This window comes from Pinus tabuliformis, chromosome 2_2 (genome assembly GCF_031772625.1).
Source record: "Pinus tabuliformis cultivar Carrire ecotype Pingquan chromosome 2_2, CPIR1, whole genome shotgun sequence".
In the NCBI taxonomy this organism is placed as follows: Eukaryota; Viridiplantae; Streptophyta; class Pinopsida; order Pinales; family Pinaceae; genus Pinus; species Pinus tabuliformis.
Window position 1 is genome coordinate 992047483 of NC_142300.1, and position 15212 is coordinate 992062694.

The 15212-nt window shown below is 41.1% G+C and overlaps 1 protein-coding gene across 1 annotated transcript; it reads right to left on the reverse strand.

Annotated features, from left to right (window-relative positions):
• Positions 1-11678: 11678 nt before the first annotated feature.
• LOC149196660 (uncharacterized) lies at positions 11679-14983 on the reverse strand. Its single transcript, XM_089408378.1, has 5 exons — positions 14402-14983; positions 14193-14311; positions 12377-13643; positions 12025-12223; positions 11679-11746 (listed from the first exon to the last, which is right to left on the reverse strand). Exons 1-5 carry the CDS (start codon positions 14981-14983, stop codon positions 11679-11681), a joined length of 2235 nt encoding a protein of 744 aa, XP_089264504.1.
• Between the last annotated feature and the right edge of the window lie 229 nt (positions 14984-15212).

Consider the following 15212-nt stretch of genomic DNA (forward strand, 5'->3'; position numbering starts at 1 on the left):
AATGATTTCAACTTTAACCATCTTCTAGAGGCCCCATGACTTATTTCGACCTTTTTTCTAGAAAATTTTGACACTAGATTCCACCAAAAACAAACTAATTTCCAAAGGAGCGCAGGAAATTTAGAGATAAACTCATAATCCCTCAATCACACACACAGGCCTAGACAAAACCAACTGGAAGAATTGGTCACTCACATGAGCCTGTCCTCCATGCCACTGGATTGTTCGAGTCACTCTAATGAGCCTCCTTCCATGTGACTGGGGTAGAGCATGACTTGAAACAAGGATCCAACCCTTAAAATTTCCACAAATCTTTAGGGGAGTGAAATGACTTGTAAACCATCCTTACAAACTTATCTTGACATCGGGAACCCAACTGCATAACTTCAACAAGGCATCATGCACATCATCAACTAGACCTATAGTACAAGTGTAGTGTAGCTTCAGGTGAGACCTTGTTACCTCATGACACCTCTCCTATAGACCTTCTGAGACTTATTACAACAAGTTACATCAGTATGACAACCTTCAACAAATATACAATAAACTCAAGACTTGACATATAGACTCATGACTACATGACTTCAACATATGACATCAATGGAAACACAAATAGGCCAACAATATATCCTCAATTTATTTGAAAGTGAGCGGATTGTGGATGATAATAAAGGTTTTTCTAAAGAAATATTGAACAAACATTTTTGCTAATTTTGGAAATTTTTCAAATTGCATAAATTCATCCCCGCTTTTGGGAATTTAAGGCAAAATCATTTCTTATGATGCTATGATGCCACATGGTAAGAAATAGCATTCATAAAAATGCCATGCTTAATTACAAAAACTCCACCATCAATTGAGGCATCTACAAAATGAAAAACAAAAATTAAAATAAATCTCAATTAAAAATAGATATCATTAGTTTAAAATAAAGTTAAACAAGTAGTTTCAACAATCAATTTTTAATATATTTCATATCTTTTATCATTTTTTTAATCCAACTAAAAATTTAAAAGAATTATTGGAATTGTAATGCATATTTCAAGTGAATTCAATGTTTTTTTATGGGGCTCTATACATTTAAAATTATTATTTGAATAATACAAAATTACAATTTCACCAACAATTACATCATTTAATTTGGTGATAATTGTTTAAAATATCTAAAAATTTGATGTTTAAACTTGTTCTAGATTCATATTTGCATACATTCAAGACTAGGCCAATAATGTAATTAACTTGATAAATAAAAAAGACAACCTAACACAACCTTTTTTTTTTGATCGGGTAAGAGTAGGACCTTCTATTAATCTAGGCAATAATACATAATTTACAAGATGTCGCACCAGCTCCGTGAGAGTTCAACAGGCAGCTGTGTATACAAAGTACCGAACCATGCATCCAAATGCACACGAAGTCTTACCAAGATAATCGAGTAGTTACATCCGTTTGCCCTGGTCAACAGACAAGCATTAGACCATCAGGTCATGCTATCTAGCATTGAAAGAGTTTGAGCCCTCAACCGAAGCCACAAGTGGGGGTCCACTAGACTTCCAAAACAGTAGACCAACAAGAACCTTCATTGAGCTTGTAGAGCCGCACACCACCCGAACCAACCTGTCTGTATCCATAGGACATGTCCTTATCGCGAGCCCACCACAACCCACACCAAACCTTTCTTACGGACCCGTCGTAAACTTTATTCCAGCCCTCTAAACTTTTTTCGGGTTCGAGACACCAATCGAACTTGCATGATCAAACATACACCGTTGATCTTCCGCCGCAGAGCCAACGGTTTACGGAGATATGGGGTGGTTAAATAGCATGGGGGATAACCATCCGATGAGAGCGGTATTCTCTCACCTCTCCCTGCTACGTGTCGCACGACGAGTGGAATCGCAGCCTTCCTAAAAAAATCCGGATACCACTTAGACCCCATCTGATAAACCATTTGTGGTTTTAGAATACAGCGCCTCGTGGAATAGCCACCGCGCTCTTTTGCCAAGCGGTAGCCATTGATCTTGTGCATCGGACGGTTCTTGTGCCATCCTCCCAAAATTGTTGTCCAGCCCAAAACACCAGCAAAATTTCCACATAATGTTTTGTTCCATGGACGGCCTAACTTGTAGTACTTCCATAGTGGGTTCGACGGAATGCTGAGCTATGGACTGCAGCCCATACCCACAGAGGGCCGACATTGTAGAGTACCCTATCCTCCCTCCTGTCTTCTATACCATCTTAGTCCTTTCTGTGAATCCATAGCTCTGTATCTTTGTCTGCCAGACAAAGACAATCCTCCCTCAGTTTTCCTGGGGGTACTAGATCCTAATCATACCAAGAATCCCTATCCTTGTTGGTGACTCCCTCATTCGCCAAGCGATCTGCTAACATGTTAGCTTTCCTCTTCACATGGACAAAGATGACAATTTTTTAGGTTTGCAAGTGTGAGTGTATATGGTGAAAGACCTGCAAAAGCCTCCAATGCTTTGATAATTTATCTAGAGAAGTACCATTACATATTTTCTTGGCCGCTCTAATAATCACCTCAGAATTTGCTTCTGTGATGACATTATGCAGGTTAGAATCTAACAAAATTTCCAAACCTTGTTCTAGTGCCATGAGCTCCGTCATGTTGTTAGTAGCCTTACCCAAGTGGCCATGGAAGATCTTCTTTATCTGACCCTTTTCATCTCTTATAGCCCCTCGAAAGTCGGCCAACCCTGGATTGCCTTTGGAAGCTCCGTCTATATTAACCTTTAGAAAACCATGCAGAGGAGGCTTCCAAATATTAATATTCGCATTAATTTGGCTTACTCCCTTGAATAAGCCCTGAGGGTGTATGGAATGGAGATCCAAATGCCTAACAATGCTCACCTCTCGGGGCAGGGGAGGATCCTTGGGAAGATTCCGCAACAGGCTTCTTATCGTGTCTTTAAGCTACCTCAAAATTTGGGCAATAATGTGTTGGGGCTCTCTTTCTCTGTTTTTGAAGATCCAATTGTTGCGCTCTTTCCAAACATTCCACATAACAAATCCTGGTACCAAAATCCAGGCTTTATTAATGATTTCATTTCCTGAGAAATTAACCCGCCAGTACTTCAAAGTATTAGATATGCTGAGACTATCCCTATCTGTTTACCTAAATATTGAGGCCACCCAGTCCCATACATTTGATGTGAAAGGATAGAGGTTGAGAAGATGATCCAATGTCTCCTCTTGAGAGCCACAGAGGTAACATTGGGAGGGGCCAATAAAGCCTATTTTTTTTAGATTCTACGAGGTTAAGATTTTCCTTTGATATACTAACCAGATGAACAACTTTATCTTCATCCAGTGGGGGCTTTGCCATAGTCTCTTCCAGACTAGATCAACATTCAGATAGTTAAATCATGTTACTTCCTGTTTAGCCTCTTTGAGGTTGAAGTTTCCTTCGGTGTTCTTTCCCCATCTTAATTGGTCAGGTAAGGAGGATACCAGAATCCTTCTATGCTCTAGCTCCTGGGCGAGTGTTCCTACCAGGACCTTCAGAGGACTGTCATCACTATGGCCCAGATCCTTCCAATTCCTCCATTTTCCATTATCCCTATCTTGGTCCCAGAAATCTTTAACCACAATCAGCCCTTTGTTATATGTATCTCTCTTGAGAGCTTCTAATTCATCCTTATATAGGTTGGGTTCCTGTTGCTAGTTGTCCTCCTAGAATCTTGCTAGGTTCCCTGCTCTAATTTCCTAGAAGCTATGATGTTGAACAATACTCTTATTCTCCCAAGCCAGATTCCAAATATGGAAGCCCCTAATTTTCCCTGACATTCTAATGTGATCCTTCTCCTGCCAATACTTGGCATATTTTTGTTTCCACAGCTTAGCCCAGGGAGCTGCCAATTTCTTAATCCATCTCCACCAAAGTTTGGTTCCCGAAACTCTACTAAAGGTTTCAGGGTCATGAAGCCCCAAGCCACCATGGTTTTTGGGCCTGCAAATCTTGTCTGAGGCTACTAAAGCCCACTTCTTTTTCTCTTCATCTCTGTCCCACAGAAAATCCCTTTGTATGCTCCTAATCTATTGCTTGATGCCTTTAGGAGAAGGAAGAGCTGAGAATATGAAAACGGGAATTGCCTACAGGACCGCTTGTGTGAGCACCAGGCGCCCTGCCAAATTTAGTGCCCTGTATGTCCATTTCCTGACCTTGTCCTGATGTTTGTTAATTGTTGGCTCCCACACACTCTTGCTCAAAGGTTTATCAGTAAGAGGTATGCCTAGATAATTGGAAGGTAGTTGTTCCCTTTGAAACCCAAGAATTCTGGTAATATTTCTCTGAATAGCAATATTGGTGTTAAAGAAAAAAACTTTTGATTTGTTGAGGCTTACCTCAGTACCGGCTACCAAAGCAAATCCATTCAAGATATGTTTGATTTCCATCGCTTCCCTGACTGTGGCTATACCCTGTAGCATAGTATCATCCACAAATTGTTGATGAGTATTTGCTGCTCCATCTTCAGTGACTTTGATACCCTGGATACGTCCTTCAGCATTTACCACTTTGAATGCTCTGCCTAGCCCTTCCATCATGAGAACGAAAAGGAAAGGAGAGAGTGGATCTCCTTGTTTGAGACCTCTGAATGGTGTTAAGGGTCTTGATGGAGATCCATTGAGCATAATAGAGAAACTGGTCGTGGTGATGAGTGCCATAACCCATCTTATCCAATTTTGGTTGAAGCCATAGGCCCTTAGAATTGCCCTTATATAAGACCAACTCAGCTTGTCATAGGCTTTCGCTAGGTCTAACTGAATGATCATACTAGATTGTTTGTTGCTTTTGAGAGAGTGTACCACTCATCTGCTTGGATGATATTGTTGAGGATTTTTCTTCCTTCCACATAGCCCGTTTTCTCCTCGAGATAAGAGATGGTAGAAGGGGCTTGAGTCTATTGGATATCACTTTGGAAATTATTTTGTACACCACATTACATAATGCTATGGGTCTGAAACCTTCCGGAGTCATGGCATTTTCCTGTTTAGAGATCAGAGTTATGAAGGAAGCATTAAGAGCCTTCAGAACCTTTTTAGATTTTCTTGAGTCTTCCACAATGTTAGGCCCCTATACTACTAGTGTAACCCCTTATTGTTATTAGTACAACCCCCTTATTATATTGATGTACCCATGTAGTGCCCATATTGTCACTATTGTGCCCTATAGAAACCCACTATTGTTATTATTGTGCCCTTACATTATTAGTGTTATGTCGTCTCTGATTATATTATGACCCTTTAGACTCCTATATATAGAAAGGAGGTCTTTTCATTTGTATCATCCAAGAATCGTTCATTTATGTAATGTAAAGGAGGTTTCCCCCTTGAAGAGGCTGAATTCTAAGGCGTTGATCTATCTTTTCTATCTTTTTCTTGAGCTGGTTTCATAACATTTGGTATCAGAGCTTTGGATTCTAGGGTTTCACTGCTCCAAATAGGTCATCGTGGCATTTTCGCTATAACTTTTTTTTCTGCAACGCTTCAGAAGCTAAAAAAAAAACCCATTTGAGAAGAAATTGCGTTGAACCTCGGGTCCGAATTTCAGAGCTTTTCGTGCTATATTTGCGGAGATATGATCTGAGGAAGTTGGTCTTTTTGCAGACTCTTGAATTACATTCCAAACAGGTGACCTGGGGAAAATCGTCATAACTTTCTCTCTGAGCATCAGACTGAAATTTTATAAGAAGGTACAGAAAGAGGACAGACTGTAGTTTCTTGTATATATTTTTCAGAGCCAAAGGTCGAAACAGTGACTCGTGACACTTCATACAAGTTCGCTCTTCTAGAAAGGTCTATAATCAGGTCATCTTGGGAGATTGTGGATAACTCTTTCTTGGAGAATCCAATTTTGATCAGACTGGTGGCATTGGAAAGAGGACACAGAGGGCTACTACAGGTCGCAATTTCAGAACTTAAAAATCCGAAAGTACAGAGTTACAGTCGTTTCAAGATCGAGCTCCTAAAATCAAGAAAAAGCAAGATGAGGAAGTTTGATGGCAAGGATCCGATAAATTGGATACTTCAGATGGAGAAATATTTTGATCTACATGGTGTACCACTGTTACAAAAGGTATGTATTGCATCTTCATATTTAGAACCGGATCAATTTTTATGGTATGAAGGGCTTTATTCTTGTAAACAACTTGTTACGTGGTCAATTTTCATGGAGGAAATGACAACACATTATGAGGATACAAAGAGCAACACCTTCTTTAGAGCAACACCACAACAATTGGAAAGAGTAAAAGGGCTTTGTGACATAGTGGAAAGCAAAATTATGGAAACCAGGAAGCATACCCCTCACAAATATAAAGATGGAAGTGTTGTTTCTCCTAGCCTTCCACAACCTACAAGGGTTACACCACAACAATTGGAAGAAAAAAGAGAAAAAGGGCTTTGTTACAATTGTGATAGCAAATGCACTAAAGGTCATAAGTGTGCTGAGAAGAAATTATTTTACATAGAATATGAAGAGGAGGAAGAAAAGGATCAAGAAACATCAAAATAAGAGGATATACGCCAGGACCCCACCCCAGAGAAAGAAGAAATGAATCAGACCATATCTTGTAAAGCATTGGCAAGAATTACCACTCCTCAAACTCTCAAGATAGAAGGACATATCAAGAAGAAAAGGGTGCAAGAAGCGAAAGATCACATCGAGAAAGAAGAAATGAATCCAACCATATCTTGTAATTCATTGGTTGAAATTACCACTTCTCAAACTATCAAGATAGAAGGACATATCAAGAAGAAAAATGTTCAAGAAGTGAAAGATCACATCGAGCATCAAGAAATGAATCCGACCATATCTTGTAAAGGATTGGAAGAAATTACCACTCCTCAAAGTCTAGAGATAGAAGGACATATCAAGAAGAAAAAGGTTCAAGCAGTGAAAGATCACATCGAGCATCAACAACAAGTTCTCCAACTTTTAAAGGATAACGCCACTTCAGTGCAAAATCAAACGAAACAATAAGTAGATCAACATCGTAGTGAAAAATGTTTTGATGTAGGTGATTGGGTATTTTTACTGCTACATCTCAAGTAAGCTATTTATGAGAAGGAAATGTTGGAAATACTACATGCACTTAAAAAATGGTGACCTTACCGAATGGGAAGACTCTTCAAGGATGAGGATGTGGAAGCATTGTTTTGTGCTATTTCTATTATCCAACTAGATTGGATAAACGAAGCAAGGGATGAATGGAAGAAGGATGAAGAAGTATGGCCACTTATTCAAAAGTTACAAAAGGTCCCAATTCAAACAATATTGCCAGAAATTGAAGAGGAAGGAAAAATCATATTGGAACCTGGAGCACTCACAGAAACAAGAACCTGACAGCTACGAAATAGATCAATTTCAGAGTATCTCATCAAGTGGAAGAACTTACCCGCTGAAGATTCCACATGGGAGGACAGGAATTTTATACAGAAGCATCAAGAACTACTCAAGCGTTGAGGACAACGCTTTTTGAAGGAGAGGGGCATGTTAGGCCCCTATACTACTAGTGTAACCCCTTACTGTTATTAGTACACCCCCCTTATTATATTGATGTACCCATGTAGTGCCCATATTGTCACTATTGTGCCCCATAGAAGCCCACTATTGTTATTATTATGCCCTTACATTATTATTGTTATGTCGGCTCTGATTATATTATGACCCTTTAGACTCCTATATATAGAAAGGAGGTCTTTTCATTTGTATCATCCAAGAATTGTTCATTTATGTAATGTAAAGGAGGTTGCCCCCTCGAAGAGGCTGAATTCTAAGGCGTTGATCTATCTTTTCTATCTTTTTCTTTAGTTTGTTTCATAACACACAACCTCAAGGATATCCTGTTTGATAGTTTCCTAGCAGGCTTTGAAAAAGTCCACATTGAACCCATCCGGGCCTGGGGCTTTTACATTTTGCATTTCATTGATCACTTCGCTGACCTCCTCTTCTGACACTGGCCTGTTAAGATTGTGGTTATCTTCTCTGGTAACCAGCTGAGGGATGTATTGAGTGAATTGTTAAATGTACCTGGATCTGTCCTCCAAGGGCTCCTCTGCTATATTGAGGAAATGTTGTACAAGGACTGATTCCATATTGTTATGAGAGACAAGCTCTATACCTTGAGAATCTTTGAGCTTAGTGATTCTGTTATGTACCCTGTGAGCCATGGTGGATTTATGAAAAAAAATTGTATTCCTTTCTCCCTCCCTAATCCATTGTATCCTTGATTTCCGCCACCAAAAAATTTCCTCTTGCAGGCATCTCTCTTCCCATTCTTTCTACAAAGAGTCAGTAAGCTTAAGCCGCTCCTTGGTAAATCCATCTGTGATGTTTATCTGATTAATCTCTTGTAGCTTCTACTCAACTTCTTTTTTGGCTTTGAAGATATCACCAAAATCCTTTTTGTTCCATTCTTTAAGTTTGGATTTGATGTATTTTAGTCTCTGATGGAGCATAAACATTTTAGTGTCTTGAATGTTTAAATCTTCTCTCCACCATTTTTCAATATTACTGATGAATTCAGGCTGAGATAGCTAGGCATTTTCAAACCTGAAAGGTCTATTCCTGGGCGTGCCCATAATGGTGGCTTCTAGATGTACAGGCCAGTGATCCGAACCTCCAAAGGGAAAAATGGAAGCTGTTATGGTAGGGCTTGCGAGAAGGAGGTCCTTTGAAATAATAAATCTATCAAGTCTGGAGGCAACTTGAGAAGCTCCTCCCCTCTTGTTGTTCCAGGTGTAGGTTCGATTTATTATTTCAGTGTCCACTAGTCCCATGTTCATTATAAAATTCTGAAAGGCCAAGGAATCTCTTCCTAGCTGTCTAATACCTCCTTTTTTCTCTGAGAGAGATCTTATCATATTGAAATCTCCTGCAACAATCTAGGGCATATTGGGGTGTCTTTCTCTAAGATCCTAAAGGGAGATGAGAAGCTTGAGTTTGTCTAATTGTTTTTATGGTCCATAAACATTTGTAATCATGTATACTTCCTTATCACCTGTAGGTTGACAAACCATAGACAGATAATTCCTGGATGCTTCAGCATCCAGGATCCAAAATTTCTGTGGATCCCACAACATGAGAATCCCCCCCGTCGAGTTGTTTGCTTTAACCTCTAGATACTCATATCTGATTAGCCACTTATTATGAATTTCTCTAATCTTCTCCATCGAAAATTTTGTCTCCTGAATAAAAATCATATCTGGTTTTGCTTCTTTGATTCTATTACTGAGAGTCCTTTGTTTCCTTTTATTTCCTATACCTTTGATATTCTAGGTTGTGAGCTTCATTAATAAATGTTAGTAAAGGAGTAATTGGTAAGATATTTCATCTTACCTGAGTTAATCAGTAGTTTCCCACATTCGTTGAGCAGCTCATTCTATCTTTTTCTTCCTCTTTTCCTTCCCGAGTTCTTTGACGATTGTGCTTGTGCATTTTCCATCATCATGACCCCACTGTGCTCTTGACTTTCATGGTTTCTTTTGACTCCAGCTTCCTTTGCTTGTGATCTCCATAGAAAGAGTTGTTTTACCCTGTCATAGTCCTCTTTTGGCAGGGAGTCCACTCCTATGGTCATCCCTTGTTCCAGAAATTTTTCTAGGTCTAGATTTTCTTTATCTAGAATTTCCTGTAATTCATAGTCCTCTGTTCCCACTTCACTTGGAATCATCTCTTGGTCCCTACTTATCTCCATGAAACTTGGTAGATCATCTTTATGCAGGTTGTCTGCCATGATATCCTCCATGCCTTCTTCCTTTTCCTTTTCATTGATTATGTTCTCCATATCCTGGACTGTTTCCTTATTCCCCTCTTCTTCCTCTAAGATTTTGAACCGATTGTGTCTTGAATGTCTATCCTCATTCATCTTCTTTTGTGGACGTTTACCACCTTTCCCTTTGCTCCCAACCCTGGTGAAACCCTCCTGATTCTTATCCTTAGCAGTTTTCGCATTTCCTTCAATATTGTTTGCTACGCAGTCTCTGAATAAATGCCCATGTTCATGGCATTTGCGACACCTAAATGGGATGTGCTCATAGTCCACAGTCTGCACCCATTCTTCATCATACACTTTTAAAATTATTGCTTCTGGAAGAGCTCTGGATAAGTCCATTTCCACACAGATCCGGGCAAAGGAGGTATATTTTCCTTTCAGAGTTGCCTTTGAGGTCTTTAGAAAGTGCCCCAGCTTATTTCCTATTGTTTTCAGGGATTCTGGTAGCCAATAATCCAGAGGGAGGGAGTAAATTCTAATCCATACTGGTACCGATGTGAAGGTTTCATGTTTCGGGACAAAGTTCATCACCCATGGCCGCATGTAGAGTCTTGCCGCAGCATAGAAATATGGACCTCCTTCTAACACTCAGTCCTTATCCTCTAGGCTCGTGAACACCACTGTGAAGAATCCCTTAGAGCCCAGATGTAGGTGTATTTCCCCCTTTGGCTTTCAGTGACTCCTTATCCAGATATGTAGCGCCCTCTCCGTCGGCCATAATCCCATAAATTTGCATATGATCGCACGTTCCGTCATATGATCCCTATGTGCTTGAAGCGCATGATCACTCAATATGACCCGTGGAATGGTACTCGACATGGGTTTACAGACCCCCGTTGTCCTTATGGAAGGATGTTTTCCATAGCTGCCTTCATTATCCTTCTCCTTATTTGTCTCTGACTTATCCCCTTCTTGTTCCTGAAGTCCGTTTCTTTCCAGTGTTCCTTTGCCTCTCGCTTCTGCTGCCTTTTCCAGAGGTTTTTTAAAGTGTTGCTTTCCTACTTCCTTATTTTTACCTATAACTACCTAACTGAAGGAGGGAGCCGCACTCCCCCCTGCACGTCCCGCCATGGTTCCCGAAGTCCAAACCCTAGCACCAACTTCAACCCTAGCTCCAGTTCCTGTCTCCTTCGAGCATTCGTCTGAAAGTAAAATTCTAGTTTGTACCAACCTAACACAACCTTAACCAAACATATTAAATAAGAAAATTGTAGAGTTAAAGAAATGTTTATATAAAATCACAAGTCATATTGCTAACAAAAATCAATATATAATGTATATTGCCTTTTGTTATATCTTCTTGATAAACTAGTTTGTCTCCCATCATTCTCATGTACATATCATTAGACTTATCTTTTTCTTTGTATAATTTTAAACATTTAAATGTCAACTCTATATGGAGAAATGTTATGGTGTTCTTAAAATGTACTAAATCCTAGAGTGTTCATAAAAAAACATAATGTCCGCTTAATATATATATATATATATATATATATATATATATATATATATATATATATATATATATATATATTTTCCACTGGAAAAATCAGTAATTTCCATTAATAATTTGAAAATTACATATGGTAGATGCCATTGGCATTGCTGTATTGTTCATACAAAATCACCTCACAGGGTGTTGTAACAGCGAGTATTACAAAATTGTGCTGGGTATATGCATATGTGTGGCTGTTCAGCCTATTCGAGTTCACAATTATCCATCTACAAGTAACATAATCATAGTTAATTACAGTTCCATCATGTCAAAATATATTATCCAAAACTGTCAGTGATCGGGACTGTTGTCCCTCTGTTCTCTCAGGTCTATGTATGGCCTGTGGTAGAATCTGTGTTCTTCAGCTCCATTCTGCTCCACAATTATCCAATCGCCTCTGGGAAGTAACGAGGCCTCTTTGGATAATTTGTCAGCTTCGCTGTTATGCTCTCTGTAAATATGTAAACAAGAGAAATGATTAAATGCTGCTTTGAGAGTGAGAGCATCATGTAATAGATTGCTGAGTGTGTGTATGACATATAGTGACATTATTGATCCAGTTAACGACCATCATAGAGTCTCCAAATATGTTGAGATTAGAGAGCTGGTGTGTTAGTGCAAAATGCAATAGGTTCCGGATGGCAGAAAGCTCAACATAGTTATTAGATCCTCTTCCAAATCCCATTTTGACAAGGTATCTTTGATGTTCATTTATGTGTAGCACGAAACCTCCTCCACATCCCGTTTGGCTAGCAGCCCCGTCGAAGAAAGCCCACGGGGTCGATTTGTCAATGATTGGCATGTCCTGTATCACCCTGGCTCGAGGCGGAGGAGGGTCTGGCAGTTCTTGGTAAGCAGCGATAATGGTGGCTTCAACCCGGGTCCATGATACAGGTTGATCTTCGAAGACAGCACGGTTCCGCGCAAGCTAGGTATACCATGTTGCCACGGGGGGGAGATATAATAGTTTGGTGCCCGGGTGACTGTGTGTCCATGCAGACCACGCGCCCGAAAGTTCGTCTCCACTCCAACTCCCTGCTATGCCCAATTGTGTTCGAATGTTGGACCAAAGGGATTGTACAGCAGGGCAGTTTAGGAAAATGTGGTCCGAGGTCTCTGAAGCAGCCTTGCAAAAGATACACCAGGAGGGTCCATATATGGATCTGCGAGTCAGATATTGGCCCGTGGGGACGATACCTTTGAGGGCACACCAGAAAAACAATCTGGTGCGAGGTGGAGCCTTTAGCTTCCAGATGAGATGCCACCATGAATGAATAGGATCAGGAATTTTGTGAGATATGAGGGCTCTGTATCCAAATTTTGGAGTGTATATTCCATGATCCGCAATACTCCATATGAGCTCGTCAGGACCTTGTTTGATGCGTATATGTGATTCAGATAACGCAGATATATAATTATTCCATTCCTGGTGCCATTGCAGGGGGAGGTCCAGTTGCTGGGCCGATTTCCATGCTTGGGAGAAAATGTCTGAGCGAAGCTGGTCCGCGATATGAGCAAAATTCCGAATGTCGCGGTTATGTAGATGTGTGATGAGCTCATTGTTGAGAATGTGTCTGCCCCCACTGTTGATCCACGGATCGAGACCAATCCTGCCTGACAATCCATCATTAATTCTCCAAACTAGGTGGTCACGAATGAGGGGGAGGGAATGGATCAAGGCCTTCCAGGTTGATGAGCATCCCTTTGCCGACCAAGATGGTAATCTAGCCCAGTCCATAATATTCTGGGGCCATATGTATTTATGATAGGATACATGTGCCCATAGGCTTTGGCTGGTTAATAAGGTCCAACCCATCTTGGCAGCAAGTGCCATAGCGAAATCAGTTAGGTCTTTGAGGCCCCATCCCCCCCATTTTTTGGGTAGTGATATTTTCTTCCAGCTAATCCAGGCAAAGATTCTTTTATCCTGACTCCCATTCCAGAGGTATCGATTGCACAGCTGCTGTAGACGCCCTAGAATGTTCCTTGGTATCCATGCAAGAGCCATCCAGAATACCGGGGTAGCCTCTAACACAGATTTAATGAGAACCAATCTGCCTGCCCTAGAGAGATATCTGTAGCTCCAGCCTGTGAGTCTTTTCTCCAGTTTGGCAACTAACCAGACCCAATCTGCAATCCTTTGGCAAGTAGGCTTCAGTTTGAATCCCAGGTATTTGAGGCCTCTATCCAGAGGGAGAATATTGTAGGGAAATACCTGAAGGGCTAGCCGGGATTCCTGTACTGAAGTACGGGTGCAAGTGATGGTGGATTTCAACTGATTTGGCAGCATACCTGTAGCAGCAGAGAAAAGTTGCAGGATCTTTGAGAAGGTCCTGGAGTCTCGTACGCTGCCATCAAGTAGGATTAGAACATCGTCCACAAAGAGCAGATGGGTGAGGGTGCATAGGTCGGATATGCGGAGGCCCCCAACATCTCCATTCCTTTTCGCTGAGTCCATGAGGCGACTGAGACCTTCCATGACCAAGAGGAAGAGAAGGGGTGATAGGGGGCAGCCCTATCTCAATCCCCTTTCCGAGTGGAAAAAAGGGGAGGCCGAGCCATTAATGAGGATACTGAAGGTTGGGGAGGATATACAGGCCATAATCCAAGAGATGAAGGCATGAGGGAACCCCAGGTGGATGAGGATCATTTTTAAGTATAGCCAGCTGACCCGATCGAAAGCTTTTGAGAGGTCAATTTTGAGGAGAATGGCTTTTAGATGCCTGGTCCAGATGGAGTGCATGGCTTCTTGGGCAAGACCAATGGCCTCATGAATCTGCCTAGATTCAAGGAAAGCAAATTGTTGCGGGGCAATGGATCGGGAGAGGATAGGTCTAATGCGATTTGCAATGGTCTTAGAAATGATTTTATAGAGGCAGTTGCATAAGGAGATAGACCTGTAATCGTCGAAAGATTCCGAGGAGTCAGATTTAGGGATAAGTGCTATGAAAGTAGAATTGATAGCATGACAGATAGAACCCGTAGTCCTACTCTCCTCAACCACCCCCAGCAGATCCTGTCCCAGAACGTCAAAGAAGGCCAAGTAGAATTCGATGGTCCAACCATCCGGACCAGGACTCTTGTCCTTTTTGAACCATTTCAGCACTCCTTCCAGTTCCTCTGCCGAGACCGGGTCAATAAGTGCCTCCACATCTTCGTTCTCCACAAATCTGGGGAAGTGGTTTGCCACATTGATGATATCAGGTAAATTAACTTCCCGAGGGCACTTATATAGATTCCGGAAGTGAGTAGTGCCCAAATGGGAAAGCTTGTTAAAAGTATCAGCGATGTCACCGTCCGGGGTAGGGAGCTTCCAGATAGTATTTGCTACTTTCCTGCTCTTGGCATAGCTATGAAAGAACTTTGAGTTTTCATCCCCTGCTTGGATCCATAAAGCCCTACTTCTCAGTCTGATGGATTCTTCTCTCTCTTTGAGGATCTTTACTTTTTGATTCTCCAAGTCAATAAGCCTGCATTTATTAGCAGCAGATATGAATCCCAGCCCTCTTTTGTCTGTGAGGGAGCTTAATTCAGCTTCAATATGGGTAAGCTGAGCCGAGTCTCGGTCCTGTTTCTCCTTTGCCCACAGAATTGATAAATGTTTAATTTCAGAGAGATTCCTGCAAAACCCTTTGGCGAGAGAATATGTGTCATTGATAGGGTGTGAGGACCAGTAATCCATTACCATCTTGATATATGATAGATCCTTCAGCCAGGTATGGTTGAATTTGAAGGGTGCCTTGGGTTTCTTAAATGGACCCTGTATCTCCAAAAATATTGGAACGTGATCCGACAATCCCCCGAGCCAACCCATTGTCTGTAGAGATGCAAGTGCTGTTGGAGGGTCCCCTTCACAAGAAATCTGTCAAGTCTGCGAGCAAGTGCAGCATCCCCAACCCTCCGATTCCTCCATGTGG

Excerpts from the sequence above, each read along its gene's own strand:
- LOC149196660 (XM_089408378.1), bottom strand. The coding sequence starts at position 14,983 with ATGGTAATGGATTACTGGTCCTCACACCCTATCAATGACACATATTCT. Across the intron at positions 12,224-12,376 it reads TTTTCCTAAACTGCCCTGCT|CTTGCGCGGAACCGTGCTGT; the intron begins GTACAATCCCTT and ends TGGTATACCTAG. Across the intron at positions 11,747-12,024 it reads CCAAACGGGATGTGGAGGAG|AGAGCATAACAGCGAAGCTG; the intron begins GTTTCGTGCTAC and ends ACATATTTACAG.